This window comes from Dermacentor silvarum, chromosome 8 (assembly GCF_013339745.2).
Source record: "Dermacentor silvarum isolate Dsil-2018 chromosome 8, BIME_Dsil_1.4, whole genome shotgun sequence".
In the NCBI taxonomy this organism is placed as follows: Eukaryota; Metazoa; Arthropoda; class Arachnida; order Ixodida; family Ixodidae; genus Dermacentor; species Dermacentor silvarum.
The window spans coordinates 18,824,941-18,850,151 of record NC_051161.1 but is presented as its reverse complement, the minus strand read 5'-3'; the positions used below and the strand labels follow the sequence as shown (position 1 = coordinate 18,850,151).

At 46.3% G+C, this 25,211-nt stretch overlaps 2 protein-coding genes across 3 annotated transcripts; both read right to left on the bottom strand.

Annotated features, from left to right (window-relative positions):
- Positions 1 to 971: 971 nt before the first annotated feature.
- LOC119461974 (phosphate-regulating neutral endopeptidase PHEX-like) lies at positions 972 to 3,272 on the bottom strand. The gene has a single exon (XM_037723334.1). The coding sequence runs from the start codon at positions 3,270 to 3,272 to the stop codon at positions 972 to 974; it is 2,301 nt and encodes a 766-aa protein (XP_037579262.1).
- Positions 3,273 to 4,561: 1,289 nt separating this feature from the next.
- Positions 4,562 to 24,848, bottom strand: LOC119460736 (medium-chain acyl-CoA ligase ACSF2, mitochondrial-like). 2 transcript variants are annotated; one of them, XM_037721808.2, is made up of 16 exons: positions 24,533 to 24,848; positions 21,086 to 21,254; positions 19,845 to 19,973; positions 18,581 to 18,634; positions 17,647 to 17,765; positions 15,269 to 15,316; positions 13,888 to 14,005; positions 13,314 to 13,406; positions 12,892 to 13,040; positions 9,741 to 9,832; positions 8,123 to 8,199; positions 7,240 to 7,347; positions 5,969 to 6,114; positions 5,167 to 5,308; positions 4,952 to 5,062; positions 4,562 to 4,689 (listed from the first exon to the last, which is right to left on the bottom strand). In XM_037721808.2, exons 1-16 carry the CDS (start codon positions 24,631 to 24,633, stop codon positions 4,570 to 4,572), a joined length of 1,776 nt encoding a protein of 591 aa, XP_037577736.1. In that variant the 5' UTR covers positions 24,634 to 24,848; the 3' UTR covers positions 4,562 to 4,569. The 2 variants fall into 2 exon arrangements, with proteins under 2 accessions (XP_037577736.1, XP_049528159.1); XM_049672202.1 differs by lacking the exon at positions 15,269 to 15,316 and having other exon boundaries at positions 24,533 to 24,847.
- Between the last annotated feature and the right edge of the window lie 363 nt (positions 24,849 to 25,211).

Here is a 25,211-nt window from a genome sequence, read left to right as displayed (position 1 = left end):
AAAACAACGCCGTTGAAGCTCTTAGAGGCAGGGAAAATGTCTTGCGTGGCGGAATTAAACCGCGCGCACGATGCTCTTCAACGGGAAAGGTCGTAGGTTAGAAAACGATACATACAAGACTAAGTAACAAAACTTTGAATCTGAAGAAGGGCGAAAAAGAAGCTAAAGTGCGTTTTGAAATCAGGTCACATCTTGAATATCTGCATTCTACCCTTTTCTCCACGTACACAAACGGTAGGAAAGGCGCGAAATTCAAACAATGCGTGGACGTAAACGCCTTTTGAACTTCACAGCAAAGTTTGAGCAGCTGAAGTTTTCCATTGAAGCTTCCCTGTTGGAGTTTTCAATACAGTCTAAGCACATGAGATGGAGTTATCGGATATGAGTTACGGCGCCAGTGGCACTAAAGGTGGTGCCAAAAGGTTTTCCGTGCGCGCACGTGGATAATCGACGCTGACCTGCAGGTGCACCGGAATGGCAGGCGGGGAAGGGGTTACAGTGGGAGCAGTGCTCCCCACATTGCAGTGTAGAAGGGGCAGACCCCCCCCCCCTCCCCCCTCCTCACTAGACCTATAAACGCAAGTTAAGCCAGGGTTCCACGCACACACAAAAAAAAAAAAGAAAAAAGAAAGCAAAAGCAAAAAGAAAAAATGCGAATGCGCTATAAGCCCTACCCACCCCCCCCCCCCCCCGCCCCACACACACACACATCCAGACACGCACACAACACCTGGTAGTTCTCATTTCAATACATTTCTCTAAAAAAAGAAAAAAAGAAGGAAGAAAAACGCAATTCAATTTTCTTTTTCTTTTTCTTTTTTGAAAAAAGTGGTCGAAGGCAGTGAAGCGCAATAAGCATTCGCTAAAATACAGTTACAGCGGTTAATTGACTCGTACAAATTTGTCGCTTTGTGCTACTGATCGTGTTGCACGTATATTCTATGGAGAGCATATATTTTCAATGATGGTCATTATGAGTTGACACATCTCTTAACAGGGTTCATGAAGCTTCCAGCCGGGCATTTGAAGGCCTTGGAAAACGCCGGGAAATGTCGTAGAGGTCCGTTAACCCTATACCAGGCGGGGCTTACCGACCCTTGACCCATCCACTTGGCTAGGAAGTCGGGATTATTGTTCTCGCAGTGTCCAAAAGCATAATAAAGGAAAAACAGTTGCTCGTGGGTGTAAGAGAGCGCTTCCGCTAGCCGGAAAGCGCTGGATCCTCTCAAAGCCTCCGCCAGGAAGGCATCGAAAGCGGCAGGGATGGCCAAGAGATCAAACAAGTCCGACAAGGAAGTTCGTTCGCTGTTCAGCGACGCATTGGAAAAGGGAGACCGCAAGGAGGCGTAGTCTTGCTGCAAGCAACCTCGGATGTTCTCCAAGACAGACACCGGGTCCGTGGCCGTCGTGTGGAAGTAAAACGTGTACGCCCAGTAATATATGAACCGGTAGAGGCTGCGGTAGACGCGAGTGGCTACTCTTGGCACGTGCAACAGCTGGACCGACGCGTGGCTCGACATAACGAAGTCAAACACGGCCAGCGGTATCTCCAGGTTCCGGTACGGCGCTTCGAGGGACGGGTAGGTACGCAAAAAGCCTCCTTTCCAACCCGTCTTATACTGCCTGTACCAATCAGACGACAGCCAGTTTCGCCTCATCATAGCGTTCTTCAGCCAGTAATAGAAGAACGCGTTTAGCGGTGCCGTGGGGTTGCTGCTGTACATGTTGCTGAAGTACTTGTTGCGGAATGTCTTGTCGAAGAAACTGCGCGGCACGAGCGGTTCCCAGGAGAGAGCTCGAAGCTTCCTCAGTAGGCTGTCTTTGAACGCGCCGAAAAAACGTGAGTCATTGCGCACGAACTCGTAGAAGCTGGTGTTGAGGCGCTTCAAAAGCAGATCTCTCAGCGTCTCGTAGCCGAGCAGTTTGACGGAGCCGCTGTAGGCCAGTATCATCGGAACGTACGGTTCCATGCGGTCTAGCAGCTTGACGCAGTAGTGGGTGGCGGGTAGGTGTTTGGCGAACTCAGGCTGGTCGGCATACGCAATGGAGGCCAGCATGTTTCGCAGCTCGACGTTCTTGATGAACGGCGAGAGCGCCATGGATACGCGAAACACGATGTAATTGAGAACGTCCGATTTTTTCGGTAGCGTTCCCTGATTCGCGAAGCTGGATAGGTACTCCAAGCTCGTCACCTTGACCTTGTGTCCGGCGAGAGCGAGAATGCGATCCCCGAAGGCCCGATCCAACAGGATGCGCCATGTGAAAAGCCTGGTGCCGGGAAGGTTGGACAAGCTCATCGCACCGCAATGCTTGGGAAAAAGCATGCAGTCATGAGTGTGCGAGGTCTTTCGCTGGGCGAGGTCCAGTTCGATCTGAGCGACGTCAGTGTCGGCAACCTTGCCCATAGAGTGCATTAGGGCCTGGAACGCGTCGCTAAGGAATCGGTATTCGTTCAGAGGGCCCTGTAGTCTTCCTATCAAGAGATTGGGCTCTCCGATAACAGGCGAGAGGGTGCCATTGTTTTCGTATTCTTCGACGAGCGAAAAGTGGAAGAGACTATCAATGCCCAGGTGGCGGTGGAGGTCGCCCATCTTGGAAGACAGTTCATCGGCGCCAATTCTGCCAGAGCTGGTGGATAAGTAGGGCCAGTCTTGGAACCCTAGCAGGTAGAAATAGACGCTGCGTATGTGTCCGAAGAGGTCGTCGGTCGGGTTGACGCAGTTGTCGAAGAGCACTTTCACCGAGGGCACGACGTTGTGCTTCTGCGCCAACACGCGGGACATTATCTCGGCGTAACTGTAGAGAAGGCGGTCGTCGACGGATGCCCTGGCATCTTTGGGGCCGGGTTTGTTGAAGGCCATCCAGTTGGTGCAGGCGAACCGGTAGAAATCGTCGCAAGGATTCGTCGAGTTGTCGACGGCCTTGACGACTCTCTTGCCTTCCTTGACGCAGGCGGTCGTGCTGCAGACGTACGGCTGCGGCTGGGGGCGCGACTCCGCGGCCAGGGAAGCCATCTCTTCGCCGATGGATTCGCTCCCGTTCGTTTGCCGCGCCTCGTCTTGCAAGTCATCGGTGATGTTCACGGAGAGGTGGCCCGGCGCGAAAAAGGCTTCGAGCTGAGGGAGCGCTGTGACGCCGAGCAGGACGAAGACGACAGCCGTGAGGGCCGAAACGCCGACCCAGTAGCATCGCTTGTTGAGTATCTCGCCGAGACGCCGAGTGCCGCGGCTGATCAGCAGCATCCTGTCGGACGGTAACAGCGTTGGCGGCATGGTCGAAGTGCGGCTCCGAACTCGACAGGGGTGTTCTTGAGGCAGAATAGGGATTGGTAACGGCGTTCAATGGCACGATACTCGAGCAATATGTCAAGGCGTGCTTACGCTCAGCGAGCTCCTTCTTCTGTCTCGTGGCACTCGTGCGCGCGAGAGATGATGGCCTCTTCTTCTGCCTTCCCGCCTCCGCGAACGGAAGGCATCAAGAAGAGCCTGAAGTACTGGCGTGGTTTCTCGGATATTGTCTAAATGACGACCGATAATGTAACTTGTATGTACGATGGAATAATTTAAACCGTATTTAGTGAATGAATAATTACGTCTTACAATGTCACATACGAGGACACGGCGCTATACACATTCTTTGTTAATTAGCTAGCAGTCAGTAATGACGTTAACGACTACGACGGCGGTGGTGGCACATCATCATCATCATCATCTTTAACATAATGGTTCAGCGGAAACCCACTAGGTGGAGAGAAGTAATTAAAGGAAAAATGAGACGGCGGCTTTGCTTTAATTGTATCAATTACTACGATTGGGTGGATGTCTCTTGTTCCCTTTAATCATAATCTTTATCATTAGCCTATTTTTTTACGTCCACGCGGGACGAAGGCCTTCGCGATCTGGGATCCCAATCACCCCTGTCTTGCGCTAGCTGATTCCATCTTGCGCATGCAAATTTTCTAATTTCATCCCTCCGCCTTATATATATATATATATATATATATATATATATATATATATATATATGGTCGCTGTAAAATAAAGGCGGCGGATCTCCAAGCTGCTCATTGGTGGCCATTGCAAGATTGAACTAGGTTATCGATCACGTTATCCTCGCCACAATGCACATATCAACACGGACGAATAAAATTGAACCGTCCTTCACAACATTTCTATTAACTGTTTCTACACCCTATGATGGACGTTTACGTTTTGGGAATACTTATGTATACAACAATAACAACAGGTTTTCATATTTTCTTCTATAGACGATTTCTAGTACGAAGAAGCATCAATTCTTTTTGTACTTCTAGTTAATTTTCCGCAACATAAAGTATATAGGAACTGATGTTACTCTTCCTGTAAAGACAGCTATCAATACGACAAGATCAATACGACAATACGCATTTAATCACACTTCTTTCTTAAAATGATATCGCTACATTGTACTTAGAACGTGTGATTACTTTTTTTCCTAGCTAATACACTTTTCCGCACGATGCAATTAGACATTTCTTTTTCAGCACACAGTCAACAACAACAGCAAAAAGATGCGATTGACGTGAGACGTTCAGAGGTTTAATATTTTTCGACTCTCTTCTTTCATCTTGAACTTCCGTATCTTGCCCGAAATAGTTTTCGGAAACGTGTCCACAAATAAAATGTACTTCGGGGTCTTGAAGTGACTTATCTGTAAAATAAGGACAGAAATTAGAAGGTGTTCTGTAGTGGACAAGGGAGTATAATGAAAAAGCAAGCAGGAGTTGCACAAAACACAAATGCAAACGTAGGCTGCATTTGTGCTTTTTCTCTAACGGTGCTTTAAAACCAACAACGCGAATAGAAAATAAGATGCAGGCAAAACCACTGACTCAGCTGTGCTATACAAAGAGACCGTACAACGTGCGTGTACTAAAATACAACGAAAATTTTCAGTTGCTTCGACACTATACCCTTCCGTCACAGAACGTCTTGACATCTTTTTCGGTCAAGCTTTTTCCCTGCTTCAGCTTGATCCAGGCGCAGATTTCTTCGCCAAGTCTCTTATCCGGTACGCCGACAACCTTTTGGAAACGCAAACAAGCAAAAAATGCTTTGCACGTACGAAAAACCATAGTTTGCTACGGGCGTTTTGTGCGTCCAGAAAACCCTTAAAATGCACTATCACCTGAACTTCTTCGATGTCCGGATGCGTGTAGAGGAACTCCTCGATCTCGAGCGGGTAGACGTTCTCACCGCCACGGCAGATCATGTCTTTGATGCGGCCGCTGATGATCACGTGGCCGTCTTCGGTCATGATCGCTTCGTCCCTGCGCGATTTAAATATTTTTAAATACTTTCAGGCAGGCAGACAGGCAAGGCAAGGAAGGGAACGTAACGGAACGCAACTCAACGCAACGCAGAACAGAACAGAACACAACAGAACGTTCTTGACAAAACGTCGCTTTATGTATTGAATCATCACAATAGTAACTGGAACGCCAATGCATTTCTCCGCAAAGTTAGGGAATTAATATCTCGAAACTGGTGTCATTCTGAGAATTCGTTTCAAGTGGATCCGCCTTGCGAACTCCACGGCTAGAATTTGTAAATTGCAATATGGACCGTAAGGTAATTAGGTTAAAACTTAATTAGAGAATTTTTGTTGATTAGCATATTATGCATTTTTTTGTGCAAGTAATGTCCGCCTCTTTGAGTAGATCAGCTCATGAGCTAGAATTGTGCTATCTGCCACAGGCAACCTTTAAGAATTTTTGAAAATGTTCGCCGAGACAACTTGTATAGACTTAGAGAGCGGCCTAACGCTATAAAAACAGCTGCGTGGTTTTAAATCGACAATACTGCACGACGTTCACCCTTGGATTTACATTATGTTGGACGAAGGACTGACCAACTAAGATTGATTGGTCCAACTATATGCTGGTATACTCTTTAGCCGCCTATATAGTTCCTTGTGTCTTGACGCTTACCCGGTGTGATACCACTTGTCGCGCACCGCCTCCTTCGTCATGTCGGGCTGGTTGAAGTACTCGATGAAGACGAGGTAGCCGCGAGCGCACAGCTCACCGCGGGTGCCCAAGGGAACGATGTTGTTGTCGGTGTCCACCACCTTCACCTGCATGCGCCACAAAAGCACTGCACGCAAATCTGTTTACGGGAAGCGAATGGTTCTCGCTTCCAAGGGGTCCACCAGACAGCGTCACATGGCGTCATTTCTTTCGAAAGCATTAGTCTCGAACTACATTTTTGCCACTACATACTGCTACAGCATTGCACTCCGGAAAACGTGAAACATTTGTATGAATGGTGCAATCATAGCTTCTGTTAGGCGCAAGGCGGCATTCTGCTTAATCTTTCTGGTCTTTCTGATACCTTTCTGGCCATTAACTATATGGGCATTATGATCGAGTGAACTACGAACACGTGCACAATAATTTCAGGCAATTCGAGTCTATATATTTCTCATAAAAAATCGAGAATTTAGATCAGTTGCTCGATGAAAAAAAGTTACAGTGACGTTTCACTTCTTGAACGCGCGTTACGCGCAAGCGTATAAGACGCCGCGAACATGCACAGCGAACACCGCGGCGTCGAAGCAAAAACGGAAAGGGTGCGAACGCAGTCGCGGATGCTACATTGATCTCGATGGTGCGTTATACTTTATTCTATACTAGCCTTATCATCCACCGCTCACGGCCGGCTGATCCCGTTGATAAGGTGAGCGGACCGTCGCTCTGACCACTGACCAAGCGCGAAAAGCGCGAAAAGGCATTAGCATCGGAAAGGCATCGCTACAAAATACCGGCCCTGGTGTGCCACAGGGAAAATTTACACACGCAAAGAAGAGACGCGGCGAACATGCACGAGCACTGCGGCGTCGAAGCACAAACTGAAAGGCCGCGAACGCGGCGATTCTCTTCTCCCCCTTCAGGTTCCTTCCTCCTCCGGTGCTCGATACCTTCGCGGCAACAAATATAATCTCGCCGATTTGACAGAAGGGGCATCTACGCTTGCGCGTAAAATGTTTCCACTTCCTTCGAAACAGCTCTGGACAGGTCGCGCCGCGTGTTAGATCTACTTCAGATAAAATGTCAGCCGTTCATGCCGCTTCGGTATCACCTTACCCGCCAAGCAGCTCTCGAAACGCGAAATTTGGTTTTGACAGGCGTGCTCTGACGATTGTTACACTGTTTATCGCAGAAAAAGAAAAGAACGGTGTAAGGCGCGTGTCGGACGTTACCTCAACGTGATCTAGCGGTTTTCCGACTGTGCGAATCCATTTTTCCAGTGGTTCGTCGGAAGTGGAGGCCGTAATGACTGGGCTGCATTCTGTCGTGCCGTAGCATATCTGCAAATAAGTCGGCCTTGAAGGGAGGCCCTGAGAGAGAGCATGCCGTTTTATTTTGTAACAACAACTCTGAATATGTTAATCCTTTGGGACGTCAGTTTATACTATAACGATATCCTTCCCCCTCCTTGTGTACATTCCTTTGTTTTGACGCTGCGTTTCCTGGTTTTCTGTAAGGCGTGCCATGAAGGTGCACAGTGTTAGTGGGAGAAAAATACCCGGCACAAAGTTTAGCGTTTTGATGGCGTTCAGAAAATGGCGACGGTGACGCACGCAGTAAGGCAAAAGCACGGCATTCGAGATTAGTTTCATTACTCCGAGGGAACTGATGACAGTGATGACGGCAATCATTGTGGGGTATTATGAGACAGAAGTCAGTGTGCACTGATTACGCTCACCTATTACGAGAGAGAGGTACACCCGATAGGGTGTAAAATGTTCAAGAGTATACTCGTAAAATCTTTTTGCTCCCTTAAAGGGTTAGTTTTGGTCCGCAACAGTGGTATTCATCATCAACTTTGTGTTAATTTTGTTTATTTCTGTATGTTCTTGACGCCTATTGCGTCAAGAAAGCTATGACACTCTGATACGCGCATCGAATTTCTGACGGGGAAGTACCGGGCGCACAGCGTCAGAGAAATGACTTGCACGGAAGATTAATGACTTCTACCATTGCGACACAAAATTATGTCCTAAAGGGTGTACAGATTTTTTTAAAGCTGATATATAAAGACACCTCGCGGCAGTTTCAGCCACGTTCCACACCCATACGTACGCAAAGCCCTTTGGTGTTCAGTTGCTCCATGGAATTCTTGATCACTTCGGGTGGGCAGGGAGCACCGGCCATGATACCTGAAACACAGCCGGGCAGTACCACAGAAATCATAGAATTTTATAGACACTACACTCGAACGCAAGCTTTCAACAGTGCTTAACACGTCGAAAAAGGAGAGGACATCTACGTATATCAGCCGCACATTCTTCCCTTTAATGAAAGGAAGTATTGTTATTGTGCTCATGACAACTTTCTCCATGCCCGTGCCCCTTGTTTGGCACTGTCTGTTTTGCAATACATTTGCCATCTGGCCCAAATATGCTTACACATTGTGAATACAGTAATAACCATCTGGCGATGTATTCAGTGCCTTTTTCTTCTTGATTTTTAGTCAGAACAAATTTTTCAAACATCGCAAGGAGCATAGCACAATTCGGCCTGTTCCTGTGGATTATTCCCGAAGAGACGGAGGTTACTTACGCGGCAAATCGCGATTTCCAAGTGGCTAATTCAAAAAAGTTTCAGCAATGAAATTTTTATTTATTCACTTTAGTGCACGCGTTCCCATTGCGAAGTTGAAGCCGCGCAGTAATGAAGTCAAGTCTGCTTAGCAGAAATCCTAAGACTAGCACCACTTTCGAAATATATGCGTTCCCAAAATCTGTTGAAAGATCCATCAGCGTTACAGTTAAGATCATTCCCGAACTGCTTGATGCATACTTTTGGGAAACTGTTAGCTGGAATGCCAAAGTATTTCTTAGCACACTTTAAGGCTGGATATCTCGAAAGGGGTGCCAGTCTTAGAATTTCTAAGCGAACTTCACTACTCCTCGGTTTTTAATTTCGCAATCTCAACATGCGCCCTAAAGTGAATAATCAAGAAGTCTATTAGGGAATCGTTTAATTAGGTGCCTGGATACTGGACGTTCCAATTTTGCATACAGCTAATTTCCACCTACTCCATAAATGCCCCTTAAAAGGCAGAAAAACTATCTGCCAGGCGACAAAAAAGAAAAAAAAAAAGAAAGTTAAAAAAAGAAACAAAAAGAAACGCTATAAATGTTTTCTTCCGCTACTTATTGCAAGCAGCAACAAAATCCAATAGGTAAAATCCTGCTTCAATGAACAAATACGCAGTAGACTATACTTTAAGTTGCGTTTGTGTCAACGAAAATTAAGAGTACTTTTAGCTCCAGTTCTATACTAACATGCGCTAAATAGCGCTGGGTGACAATCCTCTTTGTTAGTATAGACACCGACGTGTATAAAATATTTCTTGCGGCTTCGGATGCAAAATAGGTATCACGTAGACTTCTTTTCATGAGGTACCGAGGTTTTCTGGTAACATTGCTATGAGCTAGTTGTCCTGCGGATGGAGAAGTTGCTTAAGTGTATTTCGACAAGACGAGGACGAGGTTATGTCGATCGTCCGCCATCTTTGTTGTTGCAACCCCACTTTCAGCCTCCTTGTACATAGTGTAAATAAACATCCTTTTCTGCAGATCTCCTTGTAACAGTATGCAAAAAGTTTTCTACACGTCTGTAATCCGCAAGGTACCGCATTAACTGAGCCGAGTTGTGCTGCGTATACTGTTACAATGCGTGACACTTGTTTTACCTTTGCGCACAGATGAAACGTCGTAAGATGAATTATTGAGATGGTGTAACAAGTCGATGTACATGGTCGGCGTTCCATAGATCACTGTACACCTGTATAGTGTCCAGAGAGAGAATAAAGAAAAAAGAAAAGCTTTATTGGCTCTAAATTTCACAGTGCATGAGTTATACCTAAGATTTCCAAGCTCTCGGTGCTGATTATGGGGCAAAATCGAAGGTGCTTCTTTTAACGCGATAGCGTTTACGGCCCCGTGTCGCATAAAATCCGGCGTCGGCAACCGGCGTGTGATTTCGGGTGGTGGAGAAAATCATTCAACCACATCGACCGCGCAGGCCCTCTACGTGGTGCAAGGTTTTGGTGAAAAAAAAAAGGAATTTCTCACAGTGAAATCCGTCATAAAAATGGTAAAGTACGACCATTCGGCGTCGGAGTCGCCATCGGATTGTAATTTGAATGTAAGAGAAAACCTAATACTGCTACGAGGAAACTCAAACACAAACCCCTTTTCCAGCATTTCTACCAGACCTGTGCGCGTCGGGGCAATGGCAAACAATTAATAAAAAAATAAAAAAAGGTGCTAGGGCCTTCCTATTTTAATATAAGACCACTTATATTGCCCCTAGAAAAATGTCTTTCCAGCAATGCATTTCAGTTTAATAGTGAAGCCGACTTTAAGGGGATCGGTGAAAGCTTGGTCTTTGTAAGCTGGCTTTCCCACATTCGATTTGCAGTGAATGAAACCTACTTGCCGTATGCGAGCGATGCGATGCGAACGGGTCCCGATAACGCTATCGCGTTCTACTCTTTCTAATCTTTTCTTTCCTTTTTTTCACATAAGTTTGCTGTTTTTAGGATGGTTCTTTTCACTACGTGTGTCATGCCTGTAAATTCGAAGTTTTCTTTTTTCTTTTTTTAAAGGCTACCAACGGTGACGGCTCTTACCACGTTGAAAGAATAGTCTTTATATAGGGTGTCCAAGCTAACGTTAGCAAAGCTGTTCAACAAAAAAAAAAAGAGATGTAAAAATACGGTGCGAGATACACTTTTAAGACCTGTGGTGTTCGGCTGTCAGATTTCTGACGACCAAGAACCATATGTTTTATAATTGTATCTTGCACCTTGTTGTTTTAATCCTTTTAACAGCGAAACTGTTCTAGCTAACCGTAAAAAGTCGCGCCTGCTTTCGCAAAACCTCGTCGAGCTATGACGTCAGTGCGTTGCCTAGCAGCCACCTCGCAGAGCGGCGTGTACCTCGTCTCCTCTCCGTGACGTGCAAATGTTACCTTGACATGGGACGTTAAGGAGAGGGAAGGAGAGCATGCGCGCGGCGCACGCAATGCTCGGGAGAGGAAAAGAGAAAATGAGAGCGAGATAGAGAGAGAGAGAGAGAAATTGTAGCAGCACCAACGAGGCAACGCGCAGAGCTGCTGCCGACGCCGCCCGCGTTTCCCCTTTTCCCGCGTTCGCGCCGGGGAAACGCAGGCGGCGTCGGCAGCAGCTCGGCAGGTTTCCACCAGCCACGCCACGGCAAGTGTGGAGGCGCAGCTTGGCCGTGACTTCACCGGGGAGATGAAGCTCGGAGCCTCCGCGACGGCGGCACAAGTCTCGTTGACTCTGTGGCGAGTACATGTAGCCTTGACATGGGATGACCAAAGAAGATCCGGACACCCGAAGCAGAAGCCGCTCATCTTGAAGCGCGCTCCGCGGCCAAGCGAGAATATGCGCGTCGGTGGCGAGCCGATTCGGAATACCGTGCCTAGCAGCGCTTAGCATTTTCTAGCAAAGCGTAGCCAAACCTTGTAAAACCTGGAAGAAGCTAGGTCGATCACCAGCCCCGCTGTTTACTCCAGCCTTGCACCATTAGTGCAAGCTGCCCACTTAAAAAAAAAAAAATTCGTTGAACAGCTTGGCTAACGTTAGCTGGACACACGGTATAGCCTCACATTAAAAAAAAAAAAACAGAAACAGATCCAAACGCATATTTATTACGCAGCGTTTTTCTGCGCTAATTTTATTCGGGACCATTAGCACAATAACCTAATCCTTTATAACTTCTGCTAGTTCAAAATAAGGCAGCAATGTTAATCACACCATGGTACTTTCGATATTAAATGATGTTTTTTTTAATATATGGCTGGTACCACGCGTAGCAGTTAGGTGCGCTGAGCACTGCACCCATGGGGCACACCACCCTAACGCTGAGCACATTACAGCATGATGTCATACCCTCCTGACCTTTATAACCATGACAACTATTCTATACTTATAGTTACTGTATATGCTAACCTTTGGTAGCATATACTGGAACTGTGCCCACATTGTATTCGTGGCGCCGCCTGAGTGGTTGGGGCCGCACTAGTCGGTCCATGTTAAGGTGCTGCTAAATGAAAGACCGGCTTGAGCGGAACTGGCTATCGCCACTTGAACGTTTGCAAAGTCTAAGCATTGTACTAAGTATGGATGGGTGGATAATATCAGCGGCCCCTTTGAAACGGGGTTGTGGCGGATGCTAACAAGGTCTGATTGCTTCTTTAACCTTTCTTCAACGCTCATTATCGGTCTTTAAGACCGATAGTTCTTTGAACAAAGCATCGGACCTGATAAAAGTTTATTTTAAATTTAAATTTATTCGAATTGACTGAATGCACTGAATTATATATTTATTCCCAATTCCAATTTATTCCAATTTATACCTGATAAAATTTATAAACAGTGTTCTTATAAATGCTCTGTTTGTCAAGTACGAACTATATCTACATGTCTTCATATATTCTTTCTTTTTCGTCAACCGCGCAAGCTGATATAGTTTCTTTTGTTTTCGTTATTATTGTACACTATGTAAGTTCAACTGCATTTCCTGGTCAAATCCACTATCTCGGCTACATTGGCTGAACAAAGTATTCTACTGCATTGCATTGAACTGTATGTATTGTATTATAAAGTATTGTACTGTATTATGTCCTGTGGCTTCGGCCACCAATATACTAACCGAACTACAGCTCGTGTACAAAGCCAACATATTTTTTACTGCATGGCATGCGAGCCTCACGCAGTGCCAAATGATCTATTTTATGAATTTCTTTTTTTTAAAGCTTCTGTGCGCAGCTGTACACGTGATTACGACGTCAATGACGAATTCAAGACGCCACACCTGTGTTTCGTGATGGCCTCGAGGCCGGCTACTGCGCTGAATCCGGGCGACGGCATAACGATGGTGGAACCGAACACGGCCGCTGCCAGGCTGCCCATGACGCAGCCGAAGCAGTGGATCATCGGAACGTTCAGGCATATTACATCGTCCTTGAAAAAAAAAAAGTAACCAGGAAAGGAGATACTTTCGCATTGCATACACCATGAAAAGTACGACAGACACTTTACGTTCGAAAACATATTTTGAAGCGCGGTATCAAGAGAGTAACGAAATAACTTATGACGAAATCCATAATGTAGATACAGTCATGGTTGCCCTGTACTTCCAGACTTTCATCTGGTCTTTAGCGACTGTCAATTGAGCTTATATTGCAGCATACGGTGAGTCTCGTATGCCATATATTTTATTTGAACAGCACTTACCCCGTCAAGCCCAACCACGAGTCCGCAAGAGTTGGAGTTGTTGACAATATTGAAATGCGACAGCAAGGCACCTTTTGGCTTTCCCGTCGTGCCCTGAGAAAGAGTTTCAAGAAATCAGCTGGAACACAGTGAATATGTTCCATAAGGGCAGAAAACTGGCCTATAATTTACGAAATTTGTTTCTCCCAGAACAGAAGATAATGGTGTTCAACCTATTCTTTAAGGCTGATTGACACTGCGCCGACACGAGAACGATTTTTGTCTGCCGACTGATGACGCGAACAGTTTACAGGACGGAAAACGCTGTGGCCAACGGTTTAAAGGAAGGAAAATGCTGTCGCCAACAGTCGGCAGACCGAAATCGGTGCCGTGTCGGCCTAGTGTGAATCAGCCTTTACTGTTAGGAGGACGACAAAGAAAACGAAATGATTCACGGAAGATCAGTTCAATTGATAGATAAATTATTTGATCGTGACATATTCCGATAGAAACACTGACGAAGCCTGTAAAGAAGCCTACTAAAAGTTAACGTTCGTGCAGATATCGCCCTATTAAGCACATATGGCTTACTCACGGAAGTAAACTGCACGTTAACGGGTGAGTCGAAGCGTATCTGCTGGGCTATCAAATCGACGGTGGCGTAATCCTTCGCGGTTGCTTGCGCCAGAAGGTCATCATATCTTATAGTCCCCCTGAAATAAGGAACATCGCGGATACTTTAAAAACATCTTCGTTGCCATTCGAGCGTAATCAGAAAAGTAGCTTAGAAAAGTAACACATACTGCGGCTATGGGATCAGGCAACGAGGCGAATGGGTGCGGTTGCTTCAAGCGCTAATAGTGGTGTTTCCTGGTGTGTAAAATCGAGCAATCTACACGATTATTGTTATGAGTAGTTTCCAGAAGCTTAATGCATACCGTGTCATGATAGCAATCATAAGTGTGCACACCATACGCAAAACAACTTCAAAGGACCTGGCATTTTGTACTTGTCTCTTTTCCGCGGTAAATGCATGCTCAAGCTCTCTAAGCCCAAGCGTACAAATACTGGCAAGTGTCTCAGGCGGCCCTAAATAATTTACTATAATATTGATATCTATGAACTATAGTTTCGGATTGGATAGGGACCCAGGAGGAAGGTCCGTCATGACGTCATGATACACTGACTCGCTCGATTCCTCCGATTGCTGCGGCTTCCACATGCGAGCGCAGCCTGAAGAAACGCTCGCATCACTATTGTTAATTTTTTTATTAACAACGTCATCATATAGCCTTTTAGGTGGTGTCCGAAAACATGGTGTCTATGACGTGTCTAGGCTCCGCAATCACTTTCGGTGCATACAATTAGAAAAAAAACATGGTCTTCGAGATCCGCTTCAGTCGCCCAGATCGAGCCGTCACTGGGGCGTGGATTTGGACACTTCTTATGGCTACACGACGCCGGCAAAATTTTGTCTTATAGGATGTCACGATAATGTCGGTCAAGCCAGGTCGCGCATTTAAAGACTAACATTGTATACTATCAAGTTAAGGTGTTTTACAACTATAAGTATTTTCCTAATCTTGACACTCGCTATGCTTTTGCGGGCAAGAAGCGTGCGGTACAGTTTCTTCGACCTTGAAAATATGTCAGTGCTCCTCTTAGAGAATTTAACAGACAGGTATTTATCTATAGGCTAACGCTGTGAACCGCACTCTTGGTACGACAGACCTTTAGGAAATAGTGGCCGATCGAAGGGAGCACAAAGTTCGTGTTTCTTGGTACACCGTTTGTCGCTGTACTTCGGCCGTCTGCTATTGCGTCCTTCCCTCAGCCTTCGTCTCAGTGAGGTTCACCGCATGTTATGCCTCTAACTATAGACCAGACTTTTTCTGAAATGGCCTGAAGTTAGCGCCACAAAGACTCGCATGCGAGCGACGAGAAATGTAGGCTGTCAAATACCAAGCTATGCTTACGGTTTTGCTTCGTCACCGAGCAAGATGACATACTTCAAGCGCGGGAGTCTGAAAAAAAGAAGGAAAGAATACCGTGAGACTGTTTGAGGTAAAACAAAAGGCAATACAGCCCTCTCTCGAAAAAAAAAATCATATGCTCTGTAAACCACATATCCAATGATCCCCATATAACATTATTATACAAGTATTTTATGCAGGGATCCCCTGTAAGAACCGATATGTTCTCATTGGCGATTATTTTAATATTGAAGTTATGAGACATGTTTTTTTAAAGAATTGATGAAACAGCAGCCGGCGAGGCTGCGTCACAGGGGCACAGTAGCTAAATTATACAAGGCATAGCCTTGAACTATTACTCTGCGAAAACAATGTGACAGCAACACTGCTGAGGCGTCACTATAGTGACGACAAACGACAAGCCAGCAGGGCAGCATGGATCAGGCTGATTTGGCATAATGACCTCCAGTACAGTAGCACCAAGGAAAATGCAGTTGAAGAGATTACATGAGCAGCTTGAATTGCTTTCCTAACCTAACCTTGTCGCAGTGAACCTAGCCAAGTAAACCGGAGAAATGACACACGAGAAACGTGTTTACGGCAAAGCGCTTAATTATTTATTATAGGGTGACACTTGTATGATTCCATGAAATGTCCACCATGAAACAAGCTTTGGTAGCGTGAATTGAGAAGCCTTAGACAAGAGACATTTCCTCCCCCCCCCCCCTTTTTTTTTATTCAGAGGGGGTTCTATCTGTTTGCCCATACCTGTAAGTACTCATATTTTTACAGGGTGTCCCAACTATCATGTACCAATATTTAAACATATGCAAATGCCACGTAGCTGGACAGAACCAAGGTAATTTTGTTTGCCGTCGCTTGGAGATACTCATATTATTGTTTTGCATTCCGCCTAATTACATAATTAGTATTCATTAATAAACTTCTCAAACATTATAATTACATATAAAGCGTCAATGAGAAAATTGTAGAGCAACATGAAAAACTCCCGATACAGCTTTCTGTTGCTCAATACGTGCTACATAAAAGTGTTTTTCCGAGCGTGAAAGAAGCCCGCGAATACAGGCAAACTGGCCGCGCGACTGGCCGCTCGAGGCACTGTGCGTGTTAACGCGACAGCGTTAAGGGCCCCGTGTCCCAGAAAATCCGGCGTCGGCGTCGGCGTGGCTGTCGGCGTCCGTGGCGGAGAAAACTATCCCGAACCACCCCGACCGCGCAGGCCCTCCGCGTGGCGCAAGGTGTTAGTGAACAAAAATTGAATTTCTCACAGTGAAATCCGTCAGAAAAATGGTAAAGTACGACTTAACCACAACCTACAGATATGGTGGCGTCGGACTGCAATTTGAAGGTACGAGAAAACATAATTATGTTACGAGGAAACTCAAACACAAACCCCTTTCCAGCATTTCTACCATACCAACAGCGGCGCGCTCGGGTAGGCTACTTGCGAAAATCTTATCCAGATGGCGCTCACATCCTCGGCAGGTCAAATTGTGACTTGGCCTGCCTAATGCGTTTTGGACACGCGCGCGCGTTGGGGCAAAAGCAAACAATTATTAAAATAATTAAAAAAAATGTCCTAGGGCCTTCACATTTTAATATAAGACGACTTATATTGCCCCTGGAAATATGTCTTCCCAGCAATGCATTTCAGTTTAAAAGTGAAGCTGACTTTAAGGGATTGGTGTAAGCTTGGTCTTTGTAAGCTGTCTTTCCTACGTTCTATGTGTCAGTGAAGCCCACTCAAAGAAAAATGGGATGCGAACGGGGCTCAATAACGCTATCGCGTTCCACTCTTAAGCGTCCTCCAATTTTTAATTTTTTATTCATTTCAACCTATGCGCTAAAAGGGCAAGGACGAGGTCTCACGACTAAAGGAAAATTTTATTTCGACAGGCGCCAGCTTTAAAAAGAAAAATTACAGTCACGGGACTGTTACAGCAAAGCAAACATCCATGCGTAGTCGTCTTATATCGCCAACAAAACATCACAAGGCGATAAAGGAACAACTGCTCATCCGGAACATATTGGAAAAGAAACTTCGTTTTCAGTCATTGCAATGGATGGCTGGCTGACGCATTGGTCACAGTCCCGTGACTCCAATTTTCCTTTTTAAGTGCTGGTGCCTGTGCCGAAATGAGATTTCTATTTTGTCGTTATATATTTCTCTGCTTGTGTCCTCGTCCCCTTCGTGCATTAGTTGCAATGAGTTCGTTCCAACTTGGCCAACTTGCAGTAATTCTGCAGGCAACAATGTTTAACAGAAAGGAGGACAGCCGCTCTTTCTACTGTTGACGAGCCCTTTCCGAAGGTCTTTGACGCGTACGCGAAAGAAATATGCCGCTCCACCCCGTACGTACCTCTCACACTTGAGTTCGCCCGGGTTACAGCGCTCGAGCTCGGGCGCTATCTGCAGCAACATGGAATAGTAGTCCTGGCGGGCGAACTTCTCCGACAGGATGACGGCCTCGCAATCGACCTGCGTCACGCTTGGTTAGTTCACCTAACATCGCGCTCAATATAACTTTGCCTAACTTGCGCAACCAAGCAGGACAAGGAACGAGAGTTTTTATGCCGAACCGTTGAGCGCTTTACCACGACGAGCAAGAGGGAAAGGAACATTGATATTACCATCCGAAAGGGCGCAGCTGATCAACAAATAGGCTGGACGTAAAGTTCACACGAGTGAATGTACTATAAGAAATACTACTCAGGACATATGCACACGTTAGGTTCGAATCCACTCATCACGAGGAACTGTTGCTTGAAAAAGGGTCCGTTGTTTCCTCTAATAATGCTAAGTGTTCCGGCTCATTAGGCGTCCCTACTTAATTAAACGTGCACCAGGTTTTAGCGACCAGGGCATTTTGCAACCCGTCCTTATTCGAATGCCAGCTTGAACCGGCATTCGAATCCCCACAAAAGTTATTAGGAGATTGGTCGTATTTCTGACTTTTTGATGCCTTCTATAGGCTTTCTATTGAAAGGCTATTCTGTATCAAGTATAATTTCTTTAAGGGATTCGCAACCGTTAACGAGCGAATATTCTACCGGCTACAATATTTCGCTGATATATGTGTTAATATCGCCTCAGTATTTTTTTTTATGTTCTCCACTAAAGGTAATCGAGTACGATTTCAATGCTAGCAAACATTCAAACTTGCGAGACAGTGGACGCGTTGTGCGATATTTTGAACGGTACAGTCGGCAGGCGTTGCGTATGCATTGATCGCCAAACGTATAACGTGCAGTCATGCAAAGAGTGATGCCTGGTAGGACACGAACGAAACTCACAAGTCTCAAGCAGTACTCCAACTCCGGCGCTTGATACGCTGTATTAACGTTTACCTGCACAAAGCAGCACGAAAAGGTGAACTGAGATAAAAAAGTTGCGGCGAGATTTTTCACGTATACATAGCGCTCGAACTGCAGCTCGATTCAGCACGGGGCTTAGCACATCTGTCAGTGAATAAGCTCTTCTTTGGACGCTAGACTATTTACTTGTTATTGACGGAGCCCACTTGACACCCATGGTATAGTTGAACACTTCACGCTTCTAGTTTAATAGAGCCCATTGTTGAATTAGTGGGAACAAAAGTAGGCGATAAATGCGGCTTGAGCAGCAACAGCAACGACGGCAAGAACGCCTGCCCATGCCCTCTTGTCCCTGTCCTCCCTGCTTGGACCACCACAGTTCTGTTCAAAGCCTGCGAGCTTTTAGTCTTTCGTCTTCTTGATTTGGTTTCAATGCAGGATTTACGCTTCTGGCAAGAAATTCCGAAATTCACTTCCGGCTTAAGAAGTTTGTCTTGACGTGGACATGGTTTCAGTGACACAATCCAAGATGTAAAGAACGCCAAAGTGAACATTAATGAAATACGGGGAACTTTAGCGTTGTATAATGTCTACTGAGACACACGTGCATCAATTTTACTTGCGGTTACAGAAAAAAGTGGTCGCAGTTTCACCTGAAAGGCGAAGCATCAATTGCGATAGCAAACTTGTAGAGAGCTATACGGAGTAATGATATTAGCTTTATCAGCTGTATAAACTTGGACATGCAGCAGCATCGGCAACACGCAGAACTGTTGTCGACGCCATCGGCGTTTTGCCCGCGTTCGCTCAAAATGCGTGCGGCGTTGGTAACTGTTGCCGGAGCCTGTGATATAAATAGGCACTTGGTGCCGCAGCTAAACGTCGCCTCCCTTCCCTCCCCCTCCCCCACGGCTTCTCGCGCGTCGGAAGAAGGTGCGTTTGCTCTACATATATGGTGATTGTAAAGGAGAAAAGAGACGCCTACTTCTGCAGCCCTTAAGCGAGCACGGCGCGGAACGCGCGTTTGTTCTCCGCCGTGCGTTCACTCCCCGTGAAAGACGCGCCCCTCGCGCCCTTTCACTCGCACATACAGCGTTCGGCGCGCGGCGACGATTTCTTCTCCAAATGACGTCATACGGAACCTCACGGCGACGGCGACGGCGACGCCGACGGCAGAAATCTGCTTTTGAGTGTCCATATAATTGCTATCGCAATAAAAAAAAAACGTTATTGCGAGACTCACAAGGATGAGACCGGCCTTGGCGGATGCAAACTGCACGACCGGCCACTCGTAGATGTTAGACGACACGATGCCAATCTTGGCGCCCAGCCGCAGACGGAGGGATGCCAGGGCGGCTGCCAAGTGGTCGACCTAAAGAACAAAGTGAAACGGGCGGTGTTATTTCCTAACATTGGTGGTAACCCTAGTAGACCATCTCAGCACATTTAACGGTACTTACGTCGCCACTGGCGCACATAAGTGAGGACGATTTAAAGGAACGCTGACTCTACATCTTTTCCCAGCCTCATACAAATAGGTGGTGTCCAAATCCGCGCCCCCGCGACAGCTCCCTCTTAAGACACTGATCTTTTTGAAAACTACGTTCTTGAGGACTGCATGTGCCAGAAGTGATTGCAGAGCCGGTAGCATGCGATTGACGCCACATTTTAACAGCAACGCTGTTTAACGGTCGTTTCCCGTCAGGTGTAACGCCGACATGTGGGCCGATCCTAGTGGTTGTGCAGTAAGGGTCCAAGCGCAATGGCACAAACCCCTGTGAACTAACGAAGCTGTTTAAGCTCGAGGATATAGTCCGTCGAGTGTACGCCACAAAACGTCCGCCTGCTCAACGAGTGTCCCGTTATTATCTCGTCGAAAACCTCCGAGCCGCCCCCAGAGGCACCGGCAACAGTCGCCAACGCCGCGCGCGTTCGGTGTGAACGCGGGCAAAACGCCGACGGCGTCGACAACAGTTCTGCACGTTGCTGGTGCTGCTGCATGTCCAAGTTCATACAGCTGATAAAAATACTGTCCTTACTCCGTATACCTCTCTACTAATTTGCTATCGCAATTGGTGCTTCGCCTTTCGGATGTTTATGACGATTATTGTTTGAGGACGAGATAAGCCCCAAAGGGTGTAAACATTTTTTCAGAGTGTAGTATTATTTAGTCTGCGGTACTCTGTTAAAAAAAAGAAAAAAAAAGGAGATCGTGATTACGTTGCTGCATGCTTGCTTGTTCGCAATGGGCATGCATCATCACAGTGCGCCGACACAAACTAAAACAAAGAATCGAGTGTCTGCTGTTTACGCTGACGTATGGTTTTGTTACAGTTTGCAGATATGCTCCTGAAGGATTGTCTTAGACCAGAGGCCAAACGAACCTGCGGTGAGGCGAGATCCGGCATGAACGTACGCAAGAACTAAGCACGAACAAGGTTCAGCTTCCGTCTGCAGAAAGATTCTGCACACATGTTCACTTACGTCGAGCTTGTACTGCACGTAAGTCTTGCTGATTTCTTGGTGGCAAGATATGATTGCCACGTTGTCACCCATAGTATCGGCGGCTCTGTCGATCACATCGCCCACTGTTAGCGGCAGCAGGGCGTGGTCGCCCGGAGCATGGTAGTAGCTGAGGCGGGAAGTCTTTCGCCTGCGAAATAATGGTGTTAACTTTTTTCCCCGGAATTCACCACGAGCAAGCTGGCCCCCAATTTCCTAAACTAGGCGAATGAATTTTCTCAGCGCTGAGTACATTACGAAAATTGTTGGCAACACCAGACATCACGTGCAACGTTGTGGAGGCTAGACAGTGGCTGTGTTCGCACTTAGAAATAGTTCGATGTTTTTTTACCGCAATAGTGTGATACTGTTCTTTATATAGGCTCAGTATGGACTGAAATAAAGCTTCAATCCTTAGCAACAAATAAACTGTGGCATACGGCTGCTGAAATGTTGTTTAAATGAAGTTGCTTTTTGTTGTTTTTCATTCAGGTTTTTTTTTTTATTTGTGGCCCATCGCGGGAAACTTCTATGACTTCACATACGTGTTCGCGCGAGCAAACGCTGTTGGCGCGCTGCCAAGCATGGACGAAACGCGCAGCGAAGCACTGACGGAACGCGCGGAGTGATACATTTTCGTGACCGAACTTCTTGCAAAGCCTCCACTGCATTGGCACCTGAGGTTTGAAACGGAGCATAGCGATAACACGTGTGGAAGGTGACACGCGAAGCAGATGAGCTAACCGGTACTATAAAGTGGCTTATGTCCGGAAGGACAAAACAGTGATCGCTTTGGACATGACTACCGTCATACAAACAGATACGTATCTCGTGCATCATTGCAATGATTTCTGTGATTACAAAGGATTTCAAGGAAGCCACGTGAACAAGGAACCGTGAATTTCTTGAAATCCCTTTTGGCACGAATGAAGTTCTGGTCAATTTCATTAGTAATAACTTGTTATCTGTAGCATCTTTGTTACTCACTGAAACAATAAAAAGACCCTTACTTTTTCTAGCCCAAAGGCGCAAGAAACATCAGGCACAGTAGGAAAGACTAAAATAACATTAGGCCATGTGGGGCCTACGTGGCCTAATTTAGGGCCTATATATCCCGATCTCAGAGTAAATGTGCCTCTATATTTGACCTACATTGGTATTGCTTTATATATATGCTGTTAAGTACGCTTCAAACAGAGTCGGGTGTCGAAGTGTTAAGGGGCTCAGGATAGCGACAAGACTTTTTTGCTACCTTTAGTGGTATTACTTGCCGACTTTCTGGCGCTTGCGGAGGTATTCAGAGTCGGCGTCTGTGTTGTCATTTTCGTTCTCTTTTTGCCCCTGTATTCTGCGTCTAGTGTTTCGAACCGTGGATTCGTTGCAGCATGTGTGTCCCCTCCGTCTTTACAGAATATACCAGGAAGCCTGATGGGGAGACCTTTGTAACATACTTTCAGCTTTCTCGCGCACGCTATATGACTTGCCGCACTGTTCGCATATGCAAGCTTCGCGCCAAGCGGTCTATCGCGACAGCATGTATTTTTGCCGTCCCGAAACCAAAGCGTTCTTAGCCCTGAACACTGGATCGAACATTGTGCATTGTTCAACCTGTAGCACTTCCCTATCGTCAGTGCGAAACAGAGGCACATCTAAGAATTTGGCCTTAAACACCGGTTTAACGCTGACAAGGAAACCAGATTTATGCTGGACTGAGACAAGTATTATCAAATACGCTAAGCCTATCGTATATTTGCGACTTCATTTCACCATGGAGCTGACACACTTTAAGCTGACACATTTTAAAAAGGCTGCACGATGCGCGCAGTGTGACGTAGCCTGAGATTGAGGCGGCCGCAGCTCACAACCAACGCATTTACATGGTGACTATTGCACGTGCGTGCATCACACGATGTCATATAGACGCACCGCCCCCACTGCGCACAAAAAAATCACAGGGTCTCTTATGTTATACCTAAGACGACTTGAGACGAAAGCCCAAGTGCCGATGCATTAAAGACGGACACATCACGTACACATCCCTCTTAATTAGCTTAGTCTATTTCGCTTAGCCATCCCTCTTAAGTCGCTTACTCATCCTCTTAATTAGCTTACTCATTCATTTAATTCGCTTAGCCTACTTCGCTTAGTTATTTTTCTTAATTCGCTGAGTCATACTCTTAATTCGCTTACTCATCCTCTGAATTCGATTAGTCTAATTCGCTTAGTTATCCTTTTAAATCGCTTAGTCATCAATCTTAATTCTATTGCCTTTAACTCGCCTGAATCATCCACTTAAATCGCTTAGACATGCCTCTTAATTCGCTTAGACATCCACGTAATTTGCTTTATAATCCATCTTAATTCGCTTTATAATCCATCTTTATCATCCATCTTGCTTGCTTACGGTGATATGAGTGCTTACGGGGCTATGAGTCATTGATGATGATAGTTTTTGTACCTTTCATGTCGTCGACGTGTTTTAGCTCAAGAACTTTGAAGGTCGACTGAACGATGAGACATATAAGGCTTTCGCCTTAATACGTCGAGCGCGTACGTTTCACATGGTTGTTTGATGCATTATGTCATCGTGTTCACAGGACAGAAATCACCAACCGCACTATGTCGACAGAGTGCGACTAAAGTGGACGTTTTCCAAGAACGGCAACCACATGGAACACATTTCCGACGCTCTTCCTGAGTGGTGTTATAGTGCCTATAATATACTTATATTCTAGGCACTGTAGTGGTGTCGCATGGCGTCGTCGCGGCCATTTTGAGTTGAGCATTGACCGCGCTGTTATCCACACAAAAGAAGTTGATAACGACCAGTAAGCTTAGGGCTTAAAATGGACTCAGACACATCAGGTGACATTGCGCCTAAAGTAAGCAGGAAACCAGTTTCACGCATGGAGTTGGTGTTTTAAAATTGTGTCGGGCATTGAAGTGGCGGCGTTGATAAGCCACTGGTTGTGTGTGGCGCGAGCCGATGATAGAGAACTACGTGTTCGAGCTGCTAAACGCCCATACTCCGCAAGATTATTTGCGTTGTCCCACTGGCGGCTGCGGACATGAGTGCGGAGAGGTTCCACGGGCGAAACCCCGAAACCGCTGCCCCTATCTCCGTCCACGGCATCAACAAATTTGCTATAAAATATAAGCGCACCTCGCACTAAAATTTTACAATCAAGTCGAAGCTGCTCGCTCCTGACTCGCATATAACTTAAATTTGTTGTTAGTTTTACCATTGTACAGTGCAATGTTCTCGTACTTTCGTTTGAATCTAAAGAAAGCGCTAATTTTCGCGATCGCCAAAGAAAGAAGCAATAACGGGTTACGCCTGAAAACCGCACCACAACCGTAGTCACCGGTGGGAATAGCTCCTAGCCGCCACGACAGAAAGCCATGCCGAAGATAAACGAATAATCTCACCTTGCGACGTGACCAACAGCTTTTGCTCGGCTCTCCAGCATCGGCCGGGTCACGGCTGGCGACAGCGTCTGCACAGCCCGCCGGCAGCACCACTGAAGCATCGTGGCACGGCAACGCTGCTTTCGATGGACCCGGCGGCGATGGCGCGCGTCGAACGAATGCCTCAAAAGTGAGGGTCTCGCTCACTCACGTGCAAGACTGTACGCGAGGCCGCGCTGTTCCGAAATCCGCCGTCGTGCGCGCGCCAAGGGCAGCAGACGCATGTATTTTCTTGGCACTTGACCACTACGGCGACTGGGCCAAAAAGCGGGGCAACGTCTTTTGGTGGGCCTCAATTAGTGCACGTACCCACTACGGAGTACTCGCGAAGAAGCGGACGATGATATAAATCAATGTAGCACTGTTATTACAAAAAAACAAAACTAAATTCGAAATAGAATCCAGGAAAAGTAATAATGCACAAATGAGGAGTCAGAAAAGTAATGAAAACAGACACGCAGTGGTCTATCGCGAAGTGGTTCTTTTCTCTATGTTGCTGCTGACGGTTGCTGTTGACGATTGTTTTTTTTTTTTTTTTTAAAGGGAAGCTTTGTTTGGCTGCATCCCTGCTGTCTTGCCGAGTAGACGCGAGTCCATTAGCAAGTACCACCCACTACCGACTACCACACTACCCACCTAC

Coding starts and splice junctions, on each gene's coding strand:
- LOC119461974 (XM_037723334.1), bottom strand. CDS start 3,272: ATGCCGCCAACGCTGTTACCGTCCGACAGGATGCTGCTGATCAGCCGC.
- LOC119460736 (XM_037721808.2), bottom strand. CDS start 24,633: ATGCTTCAGTGGTGCTGCCGGCGGGCTGTGCAGACGCTGTCGCCAGCC. Junction 18,635..19,844: donor CCAAGGCCGGTCTCATCCTT/GTGAGTCTCGCA, acceptor TGCTTTGTGCAG/GTAAACGTTAATACAGCGTA. Junction 6,115..7,239: donor AACCGCTAGATCACGTTGAG/GTAACGTCCGAC, acceptor TGGCGCATGCAG/GTGAAGGTGGTGGACACCGA.